The sequence below is a fragment of the Pempheris klunzingeri genome, chromosome 18 (genome assembly GCF_042242105.1).
Source record: "Pempheris klunzingeri isolate RE-2024b chromosome 18, fPemKlu1.hap1, whole genome shotgun sequence".
NCBI lineage: Eukaryota > Metazoa > Chordata > Actinopteri > Acropomatiformes > Pempheridae > Pempheris > Pempheris klunzingeri.
The window spans coordinates 7,371,474-7,394,490 of NC_092029.1; the positions used below are offsets into that span (position 1 = coordinate 7,371,474).

The 23,017-nt window shown below is 39.4% G+C and overlaps 1 protein-coding gene across 1 annotated transcript in view; it reads right to left on the reverse strand.

Annotated features, from left to right (window-relative positions):
* The window catches only part of LOC139218027 (MAM domain-containing glycosylphosphatidylinositol anchor protein 2-like), a 148,673-nt gene that overhangs the window by 18,863 nt on the left and 106,793 nt on the right, over positions 1-23,017 (reverse strand). The window contains exons 10-12 of the mRNA XM_070849560.1: positions 18,821-19,093; positions 8,897-9,045; positions 3,923-4,100 (exon numbers count right to left, since the gene is read on the reverse strand). Coding sequence (XP_070705661.1) covers positions 3,923-4,100; positions 8,897-9,045; positions 18,821-19,093 — 600 coding nt within the window. The remainder of the gene's footprint in view (positions 1-3,922; positions 4,101-8,896; positions 9,046-18,820; positions 19,094-23,017) is intronic.

Sequence of the window (23,017 nt, forward strand, 5' to 3'; positions counted from 1 at the left end):
TTCTTCACAGAGTTCTAAGAGTTGAGACCATGACTGAACAAAAGCTCAGACAGGGATTACACCGAACTGCCACTGGCCAAATAATAACCCCCAACACCTCAGCTGTAGCAAGCGATATAAATCATCAGAGGCAGAGGACTGTATTTAATGTAAAATTTAGTGGGTTTTGACTTTAAGACAGGCATCTTACTGTTTATGTCACCATGAGCTGCATAAAAATGGAAAATTAAGAAATAGCAGCAGTGTTTCACTGTGCCACTGCGAGGGTTGACAGGAGGCTTAAACATTAAATCCTTCATCTTGGAGGAAACCAGGGAGAGAGGGAGAGAGAGAAGTGTTATGAGGAACATCAAACAGATGCTGAGTTTGTCACTGCAGCAAAATTTAAAAGAGTGTCTTTGGAGCTTGGTGACACAACCATCCTTCATCCTACAGTTGGGGACACTGTAACCGCTTTTGTGTTTTCTTGCCAAGTCACAGAAAAGTTGCTACCATCGGCTTTGTGTGCATCAGAATGATCGCTTGGCCTACCGGGCACTGGTGATCAAACTTTGTCATACTTTCGAGTTCAGAGATGTTAAAACTTCACAGGAGGTCAGCAAAGTTTATCCCAACAGCTAACAAACAGGCTGAAGGCCATATTTCTTTGTTTTGTTTTGTTTGGTTGTGTACACATACATTCATTTTCAGGGTCATGGTGATCCTGTATGTTCTGGTGAAAAGCAGGAAGCACCATCTTTGTCATTGCACTGTAAGCAAACAAGCATGTGAACATACTGTGGATGGACACTGAGAGACAAATACACAACATTCACTCCTGAGGGTTATTTGGAGACTCTTTTGGATTTTTGGAGGAAACTAAAGCAAAGTAGCAAAGCACTGTAAGAACCAGGGTCAAAGGTGAATTCACACTCATAACCATCACACTGTGGTTAAGGCTGAGTGTAAGTACAGCGCTCAAAAAAAGTGTTTGGAGTGGAGTATTGTTTTTGTGCTTAAATAAAAATGTGGGATTCTAATGTTTGGTATGTGCTCATACAATACAAAAGATAGCATAAAATAATGACTAATAATTAGAGTACAGGAGTAAAAATAAGAAAAAGAAAAAGAAATTTAAAGGACGAAAAAGTAAAAGATAAAAAAGGCAAATTAAATGTACAAAATTTCCTATATTGTATATTATATACTGGACATATGTTTCCTGTACATCAAAAAATGTACATATGTCGTAGTTGGAAGGGAAACTATTCAATAAAATACACACTTGCCTGTTTGGACATGATTTTGCCATGATTTTTTTTTTTCTCATACAAAATCACAGACAAGCCCTGATTCTTGTTGTGAAAATCTTTAAAATGCCACCTGGGTCACTCCAGAAGAAACTGGGATACTGTTAAATGTTAACAGCTTTTCCAGGTCTCATTGCTTGCGATCTGCACAACTACCTTCGTGTTGAGTAACAAAGAATCAAGTCACAATGAGTCAGAAGTTTTTGCCTCTTCAAGAGACAAGCACTGCATATACTAAATACTAATCATCTTAGTAAACTGTTTTTGCTGTTACTATACAAAAAAATCCACACTTACCTTTTGTATAGTAACAAAAAATGAAAGTGCACCAATCATGTAGAGTAATCAAATGTGAATGCCAATTAAATTTCACCACCTGACAGCATAATGCTTTTGTTTCCTGGTGTGTAGCTAAGCTTTGGTAATGTTGATTGAACAAAGATGTAATGTTCATGTATGTGTTCAATGAGGGTGGATTAGTTCTCCCAGCAGAATCCTTGCCGCTGCTCAGATTGTCTGAGAGCTCCCTCAAAGCTTTCCGACAAACCTAATTATGTAACCATTGCTATATATGGCCACTTCATTGACGTAGGGCGTCTTTGACTCAAAGTGACTTTTGCCTATTAGTAATTAAAGCGCTAAATATAGGTGGCTTAGTAACCAAGATAAGTGTCTCCAGTCCACGTCCAAGTGCAAAAACAAATGTGTTTCTCTGTCTTCGGAGACAACATTGCATGATATATTTAGTTAACCAGAGATAGAACAAGGCTCAAATGTAAACATACTGATTAATCATGACCATATATAACATTATTTAAAAACAACACACATTAATTTCACTTCAGCATAAACTATTCTAACACTATAAAGTCATTGTGCTAGATCTTGTATATAGACACCCAACCCAGGTCCTTTTTTCCCCAGTGGGAGTGAAAAAGAAGTGGTGACAGAGATGGTCCTGGACAGCATTTCACATGTCAGTCAGGACTTCTTACTGGACACATTCTCTGAGCAGAGTGGATTCTGCTCAGACCTGTATTAGGCTCCTATGGTGATGCTATGCTGTGCGTGGGTGAACAGAGCTGCCCTAGAGTGATAATTAGTCCAGTCTCTTGTTGGGCAGCCGATTCGCACATCAGCATTGGCTCTCTGCTTTCCTAGTCTTTCTTTTTTTTTTAATTATTACTATGCTCCTCTGTATCTTCTTTTTTTCCACAGACTCAACTTAGCTGCCTCCATCTCTCCTTCTGTGCTTCTCTTTGTCTTAATTAGCCTCAATTCTCTTTACTTCACTTTGATTGGATTCAATATGATTCAATTCTGCTGAATTCAATTCAAGGTTTAGCGGAGACCACACAACATCACAAAGCACTACAAATGTAACAGCAGAGAAAGTTTAGAAAGTCTCTCTCTTCCACTCTTTCCCAATTCTCTTTTCACCAGCCATGATGAGCTGCAGTGAAACTGAATAATTCACAACTGCAGCAGCACCACTCAGGAAGACCTCGGCAGTCAGTGATAGACAGAAAACAGCCAGTTTGTTTCTGAAAATGCACATCTCAAGTACCTGTGCATCTGTTCACTGGCACTGCTGAGCCCACTGTGGATACTAATGTAGCTTTTGTATTTCAACCAGTATGTCGTCCCACAGGCTGAAGAATGTGCCTCCATTTGCTACCTGCTACTGCATTCTGTAGAGAAATACATTGTGCTGTGATGTTTTCTCAGTGATCTGACGGGGCTCGCATGACATACAGTACATCACCTACATCTATGTGCCCTCCTGGCTGCTATTCTATTACTATATTATTCCAAGTATACATCAAACAAACAATATGACAGCAGTACACATGTTACTGTCCTATCTGGTTCTGGGGTAAGGCACAGTGAGGGCCATGTGGGGCTCGGCAAGGCCAAGGACCATTCAAAATATTTGCTATATAAAATTGAAAAAGCTATTTGTTATAAAACTTGACTCATCTTTAACCAGTGCTGTTTGCTCTTGTAACCCAAACTCCATGTTTTAGTTATCGGATGCTTGGATATCATTGCAATATCTCAAGTCAGCCTTTGCCTCACTCCAGGACAGACTCAAAGCAATAAAGGTCACAAGGAAGATATGACTGGTCAGTTGATCGGCATTCACTCCAATTGGCAAAGAGGCAATCTGGCAAAGAAGCAAAGCAAGCTGATTTCAAGCTGTATTCTGATGAGTGGATGTGTGTGATGATATTCAAATTATTTTAATGAGTTCACTCTTTACTGGTCCTTCCTCATACATAATACATCATCACGATGATGATCATAACGATTGGTGATACCAGAGTGAACTTTTAATATCCATCAGAGTTGATGAACATGTGTCATGATGTAGCAGCACAAACTCGTGCTGGAGTTAATTTAGGAGTATTTCTGTAGTTAGCTGAAGGATAACATTACCAGCTGTAGCCGTAATCCATCCACCTGTGCAACCGCATGTGTAAGCAGAAGACTAAAGTGAATGTGGTTCTCCTGTGTCTCCTTTGCCCTGTTTTTCTCTCTATTTTCCAAACCTGAAAACATTATAATACTGCAGGATGAGTAGACTGATCACAGTCCTAAAATAATCCCTAATATGGGTATACAGCACTTACCGCTGTAGGTGACGATCCGAATGGTGGAGTCACCCTCCCCAAAACGTGTGATGGGGGTGAGGCGCACCTCGTAGGACTCAGGTTTTATGAGCTCAGTCAGGTTGTGTGTCATGAGCTCTCCTTTGTTGATTGTTCCGTCCACAGGGATCTCCTGTTCCCACCAGCGCTGCAACCCCATCTGGATGAGGAGAGGAACCACAATAGGCTTGGATAAAAATCAAAAGACACTCAGAGGTATGAAGTATGTTTCAGCACATAAATACACAAACACATTGACATTCAATATTTGATTGGAACACCATCCACAGTCTGCTACTGTCAGCACTGGGTTTGTATTCATCAGAATTGAAATGGTTTGATTCATATTTTACTCAAACGTTTCATAAAGTTGAGGTTCAAGGTCATCCTATATAAGTCTATAACACGTGAGAACATGTGGAACATGTGGAGAATATGTATGCAAATAGGTACCAAGTCAACTTATATTCTGTTACCATTGGATTTTCATTGCATACTGTAATTGTGTGTCATTTACATACAATACTAAATACATACAATACAAGGCATACATCACAGACTTTGCATCTAGCATCATCACAAAATGAGAGCATGCACGGTTCTGAAGACATTCTTCTGAAGAATTTGCTCCTGGGAACATATTACGTACATGACTGGAGCAAATATGTATTCCCTTCACCGTCAGTGTAGGATGTTCCATCTCATCTGCCAATTAACCTTGTCTATAAGCATTTGTATGATCTGCCAACATTAAATGCTACACAACAAACGTTTTTTTCTCTGTAAGCTGTTGACAGCTAGCTGCTCATTAGCCACATTTACTTTCAAAACAGCTCACAGCATCTAAATTCAAAGAGTGCTATTAGCAAGCAGCAGATGTACTCTTATATTTTCAGAGAGGAAATTCCTGATTCATTTTCCCATTAAAGATATGCCTCAGCCTGCATTACAGGCATTTTCTGAGTACAGTAAGGACAACACCTTTGTGCTCTGTAAGGAATTGCCTCATTCTTTTGAAGTTTTTCTTTAATTATGTTGCAAAATGTTCTGTTTCCCTCCATGCAGGGACCTTGAACTGACAGGAAGTTTAAATCCCGTCTTTGCACAATGCAGAGCACACAAGCGAGCCTGTCTTTAGGTGACTAAGTCAGGTATCACACAAAAATTAGCTCACGCTTTTCATCTCCTTAGATACAATATAGCCCCCCTGAAATTCAAAGAAACAAAACGAATGCTTGTTGCTGCATTTGCTGGGGGAAAACAGAAGAGAGGTAGGGTACATTTTATCCTTGAGAATCAGTTTAAGAGCTGCACAAAGACAAGTTACAGCTTCTGCATCACAATTAGTGACTTTACATGCCCTTCTCAGCCAAAGGAAAAGAGGAAGCGTGTTACTAGCAGAGAGAGACAGAGACAGAGTGAATGAAGGTGTGATAGCAGTGAAGCAGAGTCAGTGTGTGTGAGAACAATACCAATTAAGTAATTACTTAGAGCTTGGATGATCCACAATTATGGGGTGCAGGTTTTCATCACCATTAGTTTGCAGGTAAATAGAGTGTTTTGTCTGCCACTGGTAATTGCAGATGGAGCACTTGTCCCTACCTATCTCTACCTGTCCCTGGCTATCTTCTAAAGGCATGGCATTTAATTGCCATAAATTACACTGTTGGTTGGCCTGTAAGTAAGTAAGTACACACACAGATATACACTAACACACATACACACAGACATACACATGTGCATCTCATTTATTTGCTTGTTATTACTTTATTAAATTAATAAAATACGTTTATTAATTTAGTGTAATAGAAAGCCCTACATAGGTGTTTCAAATTTGATATCAGATAGTAATGGGAGCACTGTGCCAATTTACTCTGAGAGCGAAAATGTCTCAGGTTATGTATCTTACTTCATTATTGTTCCTGAATTCCCACAACACGTTGTTCGCCTTGCTTGTGTTTAGGTAGTTGTGTAATGCTTCGAGCATGAATAAATGTATAGTATGTAAGCATACAGTGTGTGTAGGTGTATATCAGTTTTGGAGACTTGGACATTTAACTGGCAAAAGAACCTACTCGGTCTGGTCTGGTATGTGTTTTTGAGTGTGTGTGTCCCAGATTTCCAGGCAGATGAAGGCTTTAAATGCTAGTCTTGACAATCTCTGCCTCAAGCTCCAAGCAACAAACAGAACCAAATAATTTCAATTTTTTTTACACATCAAAAAGGAATTGTGCTTAAATGTGCAAATCAAATCAAACTTAACATATTGATTGAGAAGACCATTTAACTTTTTGAACGTTTCTTTTGCTACATTTTGAATCACATGCATATTTACTGACTAATGGATGATTCTGTACCTTTGTTTTGATTCACATTAATGTTCAGTGAATCCCTGCGTCTGTGCTCAATTAGGGTTTCTCTTTACATTCCATTACCTTTCATTCTCCACATGGTCCCCATAGAGGCAGTGCCACATTGATTTAATTTTATTTGATTGCGGCAGCAGTTCATGGGGTTTTTATAACAACTTTTAAAAACAGCAGGATAGATCAGAGCAACAGCAGGAGCCAAAAGAAACACGGGAATAATCAAAGTGATGGAGTAATGTCAGACGTGTGCTGATCTATTGTAGATTGCCTGCATGTAATTAGTATGGCTCCTATTAATCTGCTTGCATACCCTGACTTGACAGATCAATTGTAAAAGATGAAAGAGGATGGGGAAAAGCAGGAGATAAAGCAAAAGGTGGAAGAAGTAGTTCCAAGATGGCAAGATATAGACTGAAAAAGTTATCTTACAGGGGTTAGGGATAGACAATCCTACTTCTGGACAGCAGAGGAGGTTTTCAAGTAGCCGGCTACAATATCAAAACAAGGGCAGATGTCACACCTTTCCATTGCATCCTTGACAGGTGCAGTGATTTGTGTTTTGTGATTCTCGCCCATGCATGCCTTTCATCTAGAACTTCATTCCCATTTCCCCTTCAGCCAGACTGTCTCTCACGAGGGCACTGGACGATAACACAAAGCAATCCATTACAGAGGCATAAGGTCTACCATCTCTAAGTATTAATTCAAAAACAGCGAGAGAAAATGATAATAATTCCAAGGGAATGGCAGGGGAGCTGCTGCTGGATCTATAAATAGATCGAAGTGGTGTAGTCCACGTGCTGAAGCTTTCTTTACTGCACCAATCTTTCAGAGTCAGTTCGGGGGTATCTCTGCATTTATTTATTTACAAAAGGAGCCTCTCCTCCTACTCATTTTTTTCTTCTCTCTCATTTCCTCTTGCTCACTGCCTTGACTTTTCTTTTTTACCTCTTTCCCACTCCAACTCTTCCTTAGCATTAGACATTTGGAAAGAATCTTATCAGTCCAAATCAATACACAATGCTGAGACTCGATCAGTCACAGAGAGTACACTGTATAGTAAATCCTGTGAAAAAGTCTGTGAATCTTCCCTCCAGCGAAGAATCTCTTTCATCTAAGACAATGGAAGATTGGCTGTTATGCCTCGCAGGAAGGAAATAATGGTCACAAAATGTACCCTCTTGAGATATCAAGGCAAGAAGGTGGAAAGAAATTAATTTATCCCAAACACTTATTGTCTGCTAAAACAGACTGGGATAGTGGTGTTCTCTATTTAATAAACAAATGCAGAAAAGGCTGAAATGTTAATGCGATTTCTGAGTTACCGTGGGTTCATTCTAGCACATTCTAGACATTATAATCTGTTTTTAAAAAAAAAAGGCTGTGTGCAGGTCCATCTGAAAATAGGAAAAGCAAATGTATACTCCTGGCAAGTTTTCAGACAAACGCCTGGCAAGCGCAAACATGGCTCTGCAAGCGCAACATCATTTATTACCAAACAGACCTACTGAGATAGTTGACAGAAAAATCATTGCGCTACACAAACATAACTGGTTTAGAATGTGTTTTCAAGCTTCAATTCCTTGAGGGTGTAGTGTGAAACAAACATGAAATTATATTATTCATTGCAAACACAACTGTCAGGGTATGCTTGCTAATTCTGAGCAGAAATGAGATGAATTCAGCACTGCAGCATGTGCTATTTTTTTATATAAGCCCCTTCTTTTAAACAGGCTGCTCAATGGCGGCTCAGTGCTGCAATGCAAAGGCAATGTTAACCTGTAAATCTGTAGTGTTAACAGAGCTAGTTCACCGTTTCAGATTTTATGTAAACTGAAGGCAGTGCTAAACCTGCTGCAGTGAATGAAAAGCTATAATGAACAAATGTGCTCCACACTTCCATGGGAGAGAGAGAGAGAGAGAGAGGAAGGTACACATTGATTGTCAAAGAGAGAAAATGTAACCGTGCCATCCATCAATGCTGCCAGCCTGTCATAAGTGGAGTTTACTTGAGAAGCAGGGAAAGCAGGAGCTACGCTTCCTCTTTCTCTCTGCGGGGTTCCCTTCCATTCTTCTGACTGAGCTTCTGATAGAGAGCAAAAACACAAGCAATTCGTGGAAATCACAGAACTCAGTGAAACGACTGCCCCAGACAGGTTCTTAGTCATTTTGCAAGGCCCACAGAGGCCCATTCACATCCTCAAACACTGCAGAATAAGACAGACAATGAATCGAGGCGTAAGATTTGGCGTTGTCAAATGGAACACAACAATCAAGCACAAGCTGTGCAAATACTTCTAGCACATGCATAAATCGGCAATAAGACAGGTTTTTACAGTCCCGTGGCACAAAATGCCTCTGATTCATGTAAGAAGGGTCGAAAAGAGGCTGAAGAATACCAGTGATTCAAAGATTATTGTACAGGGAGCCCATATGCCTAGCTTTAGAACTTGTGTGGGAATAAATAACAATTTTCAGTTTAACAAGCATTTAAATGATGGACCCATAGGTTTACCAGAGGAAAAAAGAGAACAAATCAGAAGGCAGGAGGGTGAGTATTCAGGTACACAAATCTTAGTCAAGTTACCTGTCTGATGCCTAGTCTGTAGGCGACAATGCGATCCACAGCGTTGGGGTTCATCTGGGTCCACTGGAGCTTGAAGCCGTAGACTCGGGGCCTGTTCTGCCACAGAGGGCTGTAGGTATCATAGTAAAACTCTGGGGGGTAGGCCTTGCCTGGAGAGAAAGCAGACTGCCATTAATACTTAATGCTTTACTGTAATGCTCATTTAAAATTAAAAACACTTCTCCAAACCATGTAGTGGAATTTCAGAGTGCCTGCATGTCACGTCTTCCTATATTTTAAAAAGGAGGCCAAGCAGTTTTTTGACAGTTACCTGTGTATCTGAAGCAATAATAACCAAAGACCATCTTGCGATGGGATCACACTAGCCTCACACAGATTAGTGTGCGGTCTAATGGAACACATGACATGAGTAGGGTGAGGGTGGTGAAACAGGTGAACTATGCCAGATTTATTCAATATACCTCATGCATAGGATAGGGACATCCAGGTAAAGGTTTAATCCGCTTAATACTATAATATCACAATATATATATATATATATATATATATATATATTCTTATTTATATCTTATATCTTAGTTTCCTGATCTTAAAGTGTAAGATTGATGGGCCTCTGCAGATTTGTCGTTGATCATGATTTACATTCTGATGGGAATAGATGAAGAAATTATGCATTTTTTATAGTAAATCTGATAATGATGTTGCTGAAATTCTTCATTCATAAATGGTAATTTAGCAATCAAAAAACCCTTTTTTGTTCTTTTCTGTTCTGTTCTTTGGCATTGGCAATGACTGGAATCTTTTTCAATAGACTAAAAATAATATTGAAAAGACAAGATTGTGCTATTTTAAAGACGTACAGCCCTGTGACAGCAGTGCCAGTCTCTCACAGTATGTATAGCACTTCTGACGTGTAGAGTGAATTATATGGCAGATTTGGAAAAAAGTGCTGATCTTAAAGCATTTGCATGATTTTACAGTAAGTCAGTATAAATATAATTAGTAAACAAATTAAAACTACAGGTTTTCATTTTTAAAGGTCAGTGTACAGTACAGTATTGTTATTTAGTAAAATAGTTGAAAATTCAAATTTTCTACTATCATTTTTGAAAGTCACTACAGTAGGTTATGGCTATGATTAATTAATTGTTATTATTTTAAGGTCTCAATTCTTTGCTTCCATCTGCGTGCATTACAGGGAAGCTCCTTCCTGCTGCGTTTATTTTTCACACTGTGCAGGCATGCTTTTACACGAGTGCAAATGTAAACTTGTAAATGTTTCATTTGTTAACATAGTGAGACTTCTTCAAAGCCAAAAGAGCAATGAATTAGCATGACAAAGATGTACAGCGTTTTTCATCTTCATTATGTTCTGTATTTTTATCCACTATATACCATGTTTTTGTTGCTACTTTGACTGACTTTTTCCTCAAGGATCATTACATTTTCATCTTGTGTTACATGACATACAGCGGAGTACCTTCATGGTCCTGAATCAAAGCGTTACCACATTGTAGTATGTCTCATTAATGTGAAGTGCATCCTAAAGAGATCATCCATACAATGATCTTACCTGAATGCTAGGTACCTGCAGAATTAAACTGCCTCCTCCCTCAGTAAAAATAATTTCATAAAGCTGAATCCAAACCACCACAGAGATCCCTCTCAAACCTTTTCTTTCAATAACACGGTTTGCTTTGTTGCAATCTGTGAGGATTTATTTTTCTACAGCGAACTTGGCATGAACTGAATGAATCTTTCAAATTTTCAGCTTTCCAGTCACAGTCTGCAAGCTGATTCCTGACAGCTGAAGAAGGAGCTAGCAGAACATTGTATTTTAATCAAGATCTAAAAACAAGCTTACAGGATGACCTTCCAGGCAAAGGATAGTAATTCACCCTCTGTCCCTCTGCTATTTGGGCTTGTTTATTGAAGGATGACAATACCTGAGGCAGATGATTTTTAATAACCGTGGAGAAACAGTAGAGCAGCCATTGTTAGCTTAAACAAAAGCAGTACTGGGATTTGATGTACCCACGTGGAGATGCAGCAAGCAGTTGATGTATGTCGAGCAATTGGATAAACCTGTCCACTTAGTTTATGCCATTGATGAATTATAAGGGCATTATTTTCCTAAACAGTTTTAGTAGTCTCCCAGGTCTCTCCCTGTCGGCTCCTTGGTGACAACAGATCCTTGAACCAGTTTGTTTCCTTTAATTTGATTCTTTGTATGACACTCAGGGGAGGACATAAACTGTGATTTGGGAGTTTATGAAGGTCAGAAGTTCAAACGGTTACGTGTCTGGTTTCAATGCCCTGCTTACAGTAACACAGTGGCCTAGCTTACTCTTGAGCTAGAGCTGAATATTGTAAAAAACATTTTCTGGGACATTATTTGGCTTATAAGAAACAAGAACAGGCTGTGTCAAACCAGCATGAATTTTTAAAGGGAAATCACTTAATTTGAATGGAATCACAGCAATTAGTGGATTTGTTGATGAATGTGAAGTAAATTCCTTTAGATTTGCAGTGTTTTGATAGTGCTGATGTATGAATGAACGGACAGCTGGACAAGACAAAATGTAGGAAGCATATCTCACCATGGCTTATTAGCTGTGCTGGATCACCCACTTTTATTCAACCACCTCTATAAGTATAAACTGCTCCTCCAAAAAAACGCATAGTTAACAGACAGCTATGATGCAAGAATAATACAAACATGTCTTTTGAGTAAACTGAGCCAACTTAAGCTATTTATCAAGCCTGGAAACTCAGAGAGGTCGCTGAGCCACTTTCTGGTGTGACCAGGTCTTAATCCTGGTGATTAACTGTATTTTTCCTGTTGTCGAATCCAATGAAAAGGCCAAAACCAAAAATAAGTTGATCCTAGTATTGAGCTTTGGCTGTGCATCCATCCTGCTGCCTCAAATGCTCACAAACGCACCAAAAGAGTATTAATCCATGGGTGAATATATTTCCCAACAAATGCACAATTAACTCCAGTTTGAAAAAACTGCAGAGTCAAGCTGTTTTAGAAAATTACTTTTACAAGTAAAATACAGCGATCCATTTCTTCAATAGCAATTAATGAGATCCTTACTGAAAACACGGATCACTGGTTTGTTTCTGTCCATGGGATTTGTTAAAATAAGGTATAACCTTCAAGGAGTATTCATATAAAAATTAATATGCAGTTCGTAGAAAACAATCAGTGCTGGAGGTATCTGACTGAGTTTTCACTCAGCTGTATAATCATGCAACATTAGCTGTAACTGATGTGCAATGCCAAAAGCATGCATTGTCTTGAAAGAAATCTATACCACAACAAAGAAAACAATATGAGGTAAACACTGCTGAATAGACAGGAGAAAAAACAATCCATAACAAACTGGCAAATTTCATAATTTCTTTGATTGCAATTTACCCAATTTAAGCTGTAAACACATGCACTTCAGATATAATCATTCAAATTTAAACGGTGAGGTTGCCTTTGTGGGAGTAAAATATAAAAAACAAGATTAGCGGTTTCTTTCGGCCTCAGACTGGTTTGATCAATTATCATAATGATCCATAATAATAAGTCAAAATCAACAGTGAAGGCACTTTGTTCTGCACTCTAGAAAATAAATCAGGTTAATGGTGCTTTGGGCAGCCTATTGCAGATCACTTGGGCTTTTACATGGATAAAGGTTTTTACAATACAATATTCTAATCTGAGGGAAAGGAGCAGTCATTCCTCAGCCAGATAACAACAAGTAAAAGCAAGAGAAATGCTGTTAATAATTAAACGTCATTTATCTCTAAATGTTTTGTCTTTTTCGGATGTAAACTCACACGGTTAAGACGATAAAGAACCCTTTCCATTTCATAACCGAAGGTGATATCATGTACAGCTTGTTGAGACGTTAATGTAAGTAAAAGAAAATATTTTCTAACAAAAAAATAAAAAGCAAGGACAAATACTGTTTGCTCTTCACCTGGCAGCGTTATGCTGCATAGAGCCACCTGTGTTTACTGCACACTGTACAACAGTTACATAAGCCAACCCAGCAGATACTGTCAGTTTTGTTGATGCAGTTTATAGTGTACAGTAAGGCTGGCGCAGAAATGAAGACGCTGTGATATGCAGTTAGAGGAAAGGTTAATTAAAATGACTCATATTATTATTTGTTTTCATAATTCATTCATTATCTATGTGGCTTACCGCCTGTGAGTCCCTGTGATATCCCCTGTGTGACCCACTGGTCTCCAGTCAGTCACAGGGGATGTTTTCTTAAGTTGCCTTTAAAGATTCCCACACAAACTCTGCTTCAAGGACACATGACTGAAATGACTGAATTCATGTAAGTGCGCATTGTGTGTTTAGAAGTCATAAAAATGCTACATTTAACACAAAGCATCCACGGTAAATACTACTAATCTAAATGATATTTTGTAATTCATAAACACAGTTATTTAATATGTCGTCGTTAATTACAAATCTAAGCAGACTGTACATGCTGTATATAGTGTATAGATTCATATCCTGCCTCATGTATGTAACCTTTATGTAACCAGCCCATTTTTATTCAGGTACAGGGTTCTGTTCACTTCTGTCGTCTTTGTTTTCCTGAATGTCTATTTCCATCTAAGCGCATGAGAGCAGTGGAAAAACTGGTGTCAAATCTGTTGCATTTGCCACAAATAAAGCTGATTCTGATTTTAATTTGTTTCGCTTAAACGTTGCATAATAATCTATTACATCAATTGTGGATCTTAATTTGAGAAAAATCTTTACAAGCAAATTTACAGCAAAAGCAGGAGACATTGTCGCAAACTCACTGGAGAATTGTTGTCTTTCATTCAAATCCACAATTTAATGTAATATGGCCCTGACTCCTAATCATACGTTATGTGTGGGGAAGCACATTACCTAACCCACTTACACTGCTTGAAACAGATAACCCTGGGTGGGAGACATCAAACATAAAGTACAGAAGGCTTAATTGATTTTTTTAAATCCTGTTTATAACAGCAGAACCAATGCAATGACTCAAAACAGCTCAGTAAAACCCTCCAGGCAAGAAGTTGACCTTGTTTGCAGACTTCCTTTTCATTTTCTAAGGGTTTATGAACATGTTTTCTTCTTCAGGAAAACACTTTGTCCAGCCATATGCTGAGAGCTGCTTTATGGTGCTGGGCTGATGTGTGATGTAGGCTTTTGTGGCAGGAATGACGCTTACATATGGGAGCACAGCTGTCTGAGGCAAACCCAACACCACCACACAAATAGCTAACTGACTGTAGGGAAAAGGCATTAGAGACATTAGAGGACTCTGTGGTAAATTGCCTGGTTCTGTCCTTCTGGGATAGAGAATGAAATCTCTCTGTGGCTTTTTGCTTTAAGCAAAATGCAATTGAACTTGTAATTAGTCACTTCCACTATTACTATTCAGCTAATTCTTCCTCAACTTCCTCCCTTCTTGCCTAATCCACTTGAACAGAGAAAAAGGAAAAAATCTAATCTTTAATCATAATAACTGAGATTGAATTTAGTTTGTCCTGACCCACTGTGGCTTCTGCTTTTATCCTTCTTGGACAGTGTAAATGGGAGGCTGCACTGAGTGACAAATTTTGTGATACTGTATTGATACAAAAGAAAAGACGCAGAACCACAAAAAATAGGTCAGAAAATAAAAAAAAAAAGCAGAAGGACAGACACATAGCAGAATAGATTGTGTCTGTTCTTCAAGCCTGACAGACTTTCAGTCTTATCACAGATAACATTATTCATATGCCACCTTTTTACTCCCACCATGTAATGTCAGTCATTACTAACTACAGGATCCATCAATGTCAGTATGTCTTTTTGAGCTGCGGAAAGTACTCAGCATCATCCACCATTTACTGCACAAGTGAAGTTCAATCCAGGTGAACTGGGCACGGAATATAAAGGCAGAGGGCTGAGTTACTAAAAACTATGCCTGGAACTCAAAGCTAAAGCACAAGTGTTCATTGGAGACCAACACTGATAAGGTTTATAAATCCTTGAGATAAAAGAATGTGCAGGTCTGAAGGTAAAATCAATTTATGTTTTTTTTTCTCTTTCTCTTTTACTTGAGGGTATGAAAAATGATAGCCAAAAAGAACATACACAAAAAACATTTGCTTGTACGACTGTAACTCAAAAAAGGCCCAAGAGGCCTATTTAAAACAAAACCTCAAAGAGCTAAACAAACATACAAAAAATAAATCAAGATGACAAAAGCATTACTCAATACAGATGATGTCTTAAATAATAATATATCAAAACAGACTGAGTGCAAATAAGGGAAAACAGAAGTAAAAGTGTGTGCGCATCACACTAAAATAAATACATCTTCCTCCAAAAACATATGCAGATTTCTCATTGCAGTCAACTTCAGGCACCATGTTCCACAATATAAATTCTGCATCATTAGGAACAATGGCTACAATAAAAAGGGAGACTGGGCCCATACAAGCACATCATTATGTAGAATCTGAATTCTTTTTTTGCTGAGCAAAATGCAGACAAAGAATATCTGAGCCCAGTCCCTGAGAAATTACTTCCTCCAGTTTCATGACAGACTGCCAAAAAGAGGAATTAAACGTGGGAAATTGAGAAACATTGTTTGCCCTTTCTTTGTAAATTTTGAATTTCAGCAAAACTGCAGTGAGCATAGTTTGGGAGACAGGTCAGTGAAAAGGGAGAGAACTGGAGGGAGGGAGAAGTGTGGACTGGCTCTACAGAATGACTTGTTTTAGTGTAATTTTTAGTTTTGCAGTGATCTGCAGTGTCTTAAGGAGGCACTGATTTTACACATGAAGCTCATTTTACTTATCATGGTTAGTCCTACTCAGCCACTGAAAACAGTAAATTAAAAAAAAACAAACAAACTTGGTTTTACTGGAGGTTAAAAGTCTGAATATCTCAGCCTCTGCTGCTTCCATTTGACCATTCTTTCTTTTTCATCTGTCTCTCGTGAGTCCCTTTATGAAGGGGAGTACTAAATTGATGGAATCGACCTTTACATTTCATATCTGTGCATTCAGTGAACTATGTTTACCCATCACTGCCTCATCACTACACATTTGCAGCCTAAGGACAGGGTGCACAGTAAATGCAGACTTGTGCATAGATAATCAATCACATCAGAGTGGAATGAAATCAGATAAGAAAAGCAGCACAAAGACTCTAAGAAAGAGAAATATTTTTATCGTCTAGCTCTAACCCTTCAGAGGAGCATGACTTCAGCATTTGCTAAAAACTCAGGGTTCCCACGAAAGACAGCCTGAGCCAAAGCTCAGTGGTACATATTACATCCCTCTGAGGGGTCTCTCCCACAATTTAATGGCCAACTTGGCCATTACAGCCGACTCACTGTTTCCACAGATGTCCCAATGGCTTGGCACATGGGCATCCATGCACATGCACACACACTCTCCCCTGGCACAATACAGTTTTTGAAGCGACAGCATTTATATAAGCCAAAGAATGAACTGAGGCCTGACTTTGGTGAGTGTGCATGTGTCTGTGTGCATGGTGACATGTATGTTGACTGGATCTGTGAGTTTAAACAAGTCATTGTGGCTCCAGACCAAAGCACCTGACTGATATATTTATTACACATCAATACAGCCCAAGAGGAAGTCAGGGAGAGGGCAGTGAGGGAATATCCACTGAGGAGTCTCCCTGTCTTCACTCGCAAGTGAGCAAACCAAGATACTACCTTAACCGCAAGATCCATAACAAATATTTCATGAGCTCCATCTTGGAGTGGATTCACAAGTCATTGAGGGAAGCTGATATCCACTTTCTTTCCAGTAGATTATGTATTTCAGCCACACTACAGAATAGTGTTGATCTTATATTGTGGCTAATTCTTAAAGAATAAGAGCTGGAGTTAAGGGAATGGGACACGCCAGATTTCATGGATGATGGGAGGAACCAAAGTGGATTTTCTGCACCATGCTCTTGCACTCAGGGGGCTACTAAAAGAGCCTCCATACCTTTGGCAACCACTGAGTCCAGATGGTGGGAATCTGGAGCATTGGGCGGGAGAGAGAGGGAAGGAGGGATGGAGGATGAAAGGGAAGGAAAGGGAGTGGAGGTAGGAAGAAGGAGGGAGGGAATGTGAGCAATAGCAGTCAAAACCCCAGTCCTGTTGAGAAAAACAAATAGCTGGAGGGACTATCTGCTTCTCTCTCACTGCTATACCTGTTTCACCAGGGAGGACTGATTTATGACACACACAACGGGGTGTCCATCTTTCTCTCGAGGCAAGCTGGAGAGAGGGAGGACGATAGAGGGACATTTGAAATGAGAAAGATAAAGAATGAGGGGAAGAAAATATGGACAACGAGAGAAAGAAAGAGCCAGAGAGGAGACAGAAAAATCGAGTGCAGAAAAGGCACGATTAGAAGACAGCAATAGATGGAGAGAAACAGACAGTATCAAAGAGGAGAGCAACCTAAGTGGCAGAGGATCAAAGTGACAAATACTCCTCCTGTGACCCTGCAGCTCCTGTCTCTAATGGGAGGTCTGGGAGATTGAAACCTTGGCCAGAGTTCCTGCGGTCACTCAGCACAGCCAAACTAATTTGGTCCTGTCATAACAACCAACTAGGAGATGGAAACTTGCACTTCTTGATGAAAAAAAAGAGGCAATCTAAAGAAATTGCAGGAGAGGGTAAGTGTGCATTATTTGAAAGAACAGGTTTATTATGTGAGACAGAGAAAAAGCCGACATGATTGACACATCCCATTCAGATTGAGGATATATGATTTTTTTTTTCTTTCACTCTTCTTTAAATTAATTATCATATGGAGAGACATCCATACCCGTAAAACACAGTGCGATAAAGACCATTACGGTAGAGGAGCTGATTTCAGCTGTCCAAAAAATTGTCATTCAAAATCTAATTACCAACTGGGGTGCATACTGAATACATTGTTGTACACACGTGTGGCAGCAAAATGATGTGCTATCAAATGCAGCTTAAGGTAAACATTGAGTGAAACATACTGACAGGCTTGATTTTTTACCCCTAATGTGTGTATGGTATGTAACTTAAATATGTAATTTGCAATTGTCCAATCAGAGTTTAGGAGGAGTTGCCTTGGAGGCTCAGGCTTCAGGTTGATGTTTTTCGCGGCTCTGTCTTGGTCTTTATTACATTTATGGAAGTTTACACTCCAGCAACCTCTGTCAAACTCATTATACAAGATAGCATTACTTTCCCCAAACACATTTGTTAGTGCTCTTCCTAAAAGCCTTTTCTCTTAAACATTAAAAATGAAACACACTTTATTATGGAGCATCAACTTATCCTCTGCCTTGCTTGTCCAAATAAGCCAAGAAATCAAACTGAGTTGAGTTAGGATGAAATACTGTAAGTTTGATCTTATATTTTTCCATGTAATGCTGCTGTAGTGTCAATGATTTGTTCCATTTATTTTCATGTCTTCAACATTAATCATTCACTGGTGAGGACCTGGGACATGCAGCTTTAGCCCCAGTCTTATTCAGATACCTTTTTAAAGGGTCCTTATTTTAAAAGTAGTCAGCTTCTACCAGAGACAGCATTTTCAACCAAGTTAATGTTAACTTAATAGCTAGATAGCTAGCTTGAGCTGATAAAATCTGATAGCAACATTTTTACAGCCAAAAAATTCAAGTTGTCGCCAACTAGAAATGAGAAACTTTTGTCTCACTTTGTCTAAAATTGAGGACACATTATGAAGAGTTTTGCAAGACAAATGGTGCCCCTAATTATCATAGTAACCAGCACGTGTTGTGTGACAACAGAAGGGTAACAGGCTTAGCAACAGTAACTAAGGAAGTCAGGGCATAGTGGACAGTCACCTCCTAACGGGATAAAAACATAAATAAAACTCAAATGTTTAATGAAAAGCCCCATTTACCTGTAACCTGGAAGGTGCATTTGCCTGCCCCGGCTTCGTTGATGACATTGCAGGTGTACTCCCCCCAGCCGTCTCGATTCAGGTTGCGGATGGTGTACTCCGTCTCGTCTCTTTGGGCGTCGAAGGCTCCGGCGTGGAGCAGCCGGTTTGACAGAAGCCACTCGAATCGCAGCACGCGGGAAGGGTGAGCTCGCAGCACCCTGCAGGTCATCACCACGGGCCTCCCCAGGCCTTGGCGCATCTCCATGTAAACCGGCTCTACTGTCGGAGGGTCTGAGTTGGGAGAAGAAAGGCTCAAATGAGCTCAGCTGACGTTTGATAGTGACAGGAAAGTGTTTCAAGAATGTCAGTGCAGTGGACATATGAAAAAAGCTTTGAGGAAGAAGGCAAAGAAGAGAAAAAGAGAGTGAGTGGGAGGAAAGTGTGTTGACGCCTGTACAAGACAGACGCTATTCAGGTGATGGCCCTCTCAGTCAGACAAGGTTGCTTCTGACTCCAGAGATATTAACAGAGAAAAAATATCTGGAAGACAGAAAAGACAGTCAGAATACTAAGTCTAGAAGAGTTGGGCATGAGATGAATAAACGAATATATTTAAAAACCTAGACAAAGACATGTTATGAAAGTGTGAAAACAAAAGGAAAATGGTTCTGAGAAAAGTACTCAAAGCTCACCGAAGACCTAAAAGGGGCATAACTGGAAAGAAAATAGCAGCTATTTGAATGACAACCAACACATACTTAATCATGCACAGGCACTGAAAGGAACAGAGAGGACAGTCTAATATTGTAACAGGAATGGGAGCGATGAGCAGGGAGAAAAAGGTTAGATTTAAGCATATTGTAAGTAAACTTTAAACAATCAGCACCGCAATGTCAATACACCTCAGAAACAAATGAAAAATGACGAGTGAAAACAATTGCGGCGAGAGTGGCAATGGGTGCAGGAAGATCAATTTTGCAGAAAAACTAGAACAATGTTCTGAACGAAATCAGTCACGCTTCACGGAAAATTGGTAACAGGATGATGAAGTGCACCTCAAGCTTTCAAAATGGAAAATTAATAACTTATTTGAGTATCTGACAGGCTTCACCTCTTCCCACAGACAACCTGGCGGTGAATTATTTAGCCCGTCGTCTGAGTCGAGTGAAGTGAGGGGCGAAGTATGACCTCAGTGGAACCCAGACCTTTCCTCTGCAATGCCTAATGTGTGTGTTTTTATATTTTTGCCTATTTCAAACGTGTGTTAGCTTACGTGCATGGCGTGTGCAGGCTTTTGTGAAGACAGAATGTGTGTAAGTGCTTGGGCGTGCGAGCACCGAGATGGTTATGAATAATTTCCCTGTCTTAAGCATCTTTGCTTTTGACATGCTCATACAGATGCTTGACAAAAGTCATGGCGGGCCTTGAAAAACAACAGTGAACGCTGAGGAGAAGAGACAGAATGACACAGAGCCCCTTAATTGCCTGAAATTTGCATAATTCCTGACAGAGTAAAGGAGAGGCGGGTGGCTATAGCCAGAGATGGGGATGTTACTTTTTAAAATGTAATATGTTACAGATCACTGATTACCTGATTGAAACTGTAATCTGCAAAATAATCTTCCACATTATTCACACACAGTAATACAATCTAATTACTGTTCCCCTCAAAACTTGATAGGATATGCAATTAAATGAGCAGTTTATTAAAATCTACAGCATATAATTTGATAACACTATTAATGTAATTATCTACAACCTTAATCAGCCATTTTTTAAAAGATGCGAAAGATGCAAAAATCTCAGAAGCTAAATCTCGGAAATACTTGCCTGTTTTCAGAACATTTTTGCTGTTTTTTTTAGGGTTGCTAATTTCCATTTTTGTTTTTCTATTGCTATTGAGTTCACCTCTGGACCAGGGAGGAGCGGTGGGAAATGCAGGCTGTATTGTTTGTAAAATAATATACCAACATTTAACAACCCAAAGTGATATTTTACTTTCCTGCCCTTGATGCTAATTATCACTCAGCACATGCAAAATCCTGGAATTCACACAGCAGCCACTGTGATTAATGACACTCCATTAGATCGGATAATGACTGGCTGAAATGTGAAAAAGTAAACACAAATCTATGAAGAGGTTTGGACTGAAAAGGAAAAAAAAGTTCGCTTCCTTCACCTGCTCCTGTTCACAACGTGGACAGTAATGTGTCTTTCATGTCTGCTAAATGAAACAGCAATCAGTTCCTCCATCAAATGAGCCTAGCCTGGGCTTTTACCCAAACCCAATGGCTTATCTTTGACTCCAAAAGAAGGGTCTGAATCTCTACTTATCACATTAAAATTGTAGGTTTGTGTGTGGTGGGGAATAGCAGCCCAGCTCCACAGCCTCCCTGAGTGGCACTAGACCAAATTGCAGTAAGTGCATTTCCATTGACACAGAAAGACAAACGAAGACAGGGTTTGGGTCTGCTGCAAATGAAAAAAAGAAGAAAAAAAAAATCTCTTATATAACCAAAACATCCTTTAAACAAGGGCACATGCCTCATCTCCCCCCTGTGCATCTCCTGTGAAACAGCTGCCCAGCTAACATGGGGAGAAAAGAGCGGAAAGGTCCTGTGTGATATTCCCTGAGCAGTGCTCGCCATGGTTAGTGTAGCAGCCAGGGCGGTGAGGGCTTGGAGTTGCTGTAAGTCACAGGCTAAGGGAAAAGCCTGAGCACTGGCTGAGATGTAATCCATCATCAGTCACTGGTGGATACCTTGACAGTAATGTGGTAAAAAAACAACATTTAGGAGCATGCAGGTCTTTTCCCAGTGGTCTATATAGACCGCCATCTACAGGGAGGAGGACAGAACAAAGACATGGGGGAAATATACATGTGTGTGTTTGTGTGTGTGTGGCAAGCTGAGCAGAATTTGTGTGCATGCGTGCACCTGCATTTCTGTAATGCCGCTTGACTGGTTTATAATAAACTTCAGCTTCAGTCAAAATGGGTTTCATTTTTCTTCCAAGCGCTGTGGGTGAGTGCAATAAGAGAAGGACATGCAACTCCTGTGGGCAAGCCTGCAAGATTAGATAGTACTGTACGGTCTGTGCATGTGCACACGGAGTGTGTATATGTGACTACGTTGCGTTTTTCTGTCTATTTTTTCTTGTCAAAGCAATGGAACATTACGAAAAACATTAAGGGAATGAAATCACCTGTAGCTTACTACGACAGCTCACATTGTAAATTAAGTGTTTTGTGAATTTCCGCGGCACTAATTCCATCAGTCATGTTATACTCATCACTCTGCTGCTCTACCTTTCTCTTTTTTCAACAGAAAGAATGTTTTTAAACTCTACTTGATGCTACTTGTTTCTTATTTGCCGTAATCCTGATTGATTGATCAAAAACACACTATAAAAGGAAGAATGCAACACTTTTAATGTGAACATTCTGGAGGAAGTAGAATGTCTGACATAACTCCTGTTGTGGTGATGATGGAAATGGACATGGATTTATTAAGACAACAGGTAAACATGGAGGAAGTTTTGAGTTTGCAGTGCCAGTGAAGTCAATTAAGGTATTATGCAAAAATGCATCAATAGCAGTTTACTGCTGTAGCTGATTAAGGTGGAGCTATAGTTATAACAAGCTTATATACTGGTGGGTAGTTTGGTCCAGTGGTTCCCAATGTTGGGGTTGTACTTCCTCCAGAAGGTCATAAGATAAATCTGGGAGATCATGAGCTGATTGATTTAAGAGAAAAGAAAAAAAAATCTGATTCACACATTTTTGGCTTTCTATTTATTCTTTACTTTTATGTGAAATATCAAATAATTTACCCCCTGTGGGCCTTAAACAGTTATTTAAATGAAATGAGAGGGGAAGACACTCTGGTGGAATAGTTAACTTCTACAGTAGATATCTAAAATATGTTGCCCCATCTAAGCACTAGGGATGGGTATCACTAGGATTTTATAGATGCAGATATCAATACCAATATGCTACCAACACTTAGACTCTTTTTGCAACTTATCAGCAAATTGTACTGAAAGTATTAAAAGTGTTTTGCTATTAAATCTGATGTTTCTGGAAAAATATTCCTGCTGCATTAATGCATATGCTGCATTTCACTGCTGTAGATGTTCAGCTGAGCTAATGAGCTAATTTTAAGTACTTTACATACTGTTGGGTAGTTCCATCTCCAGCAATGTGTCATATTCTAT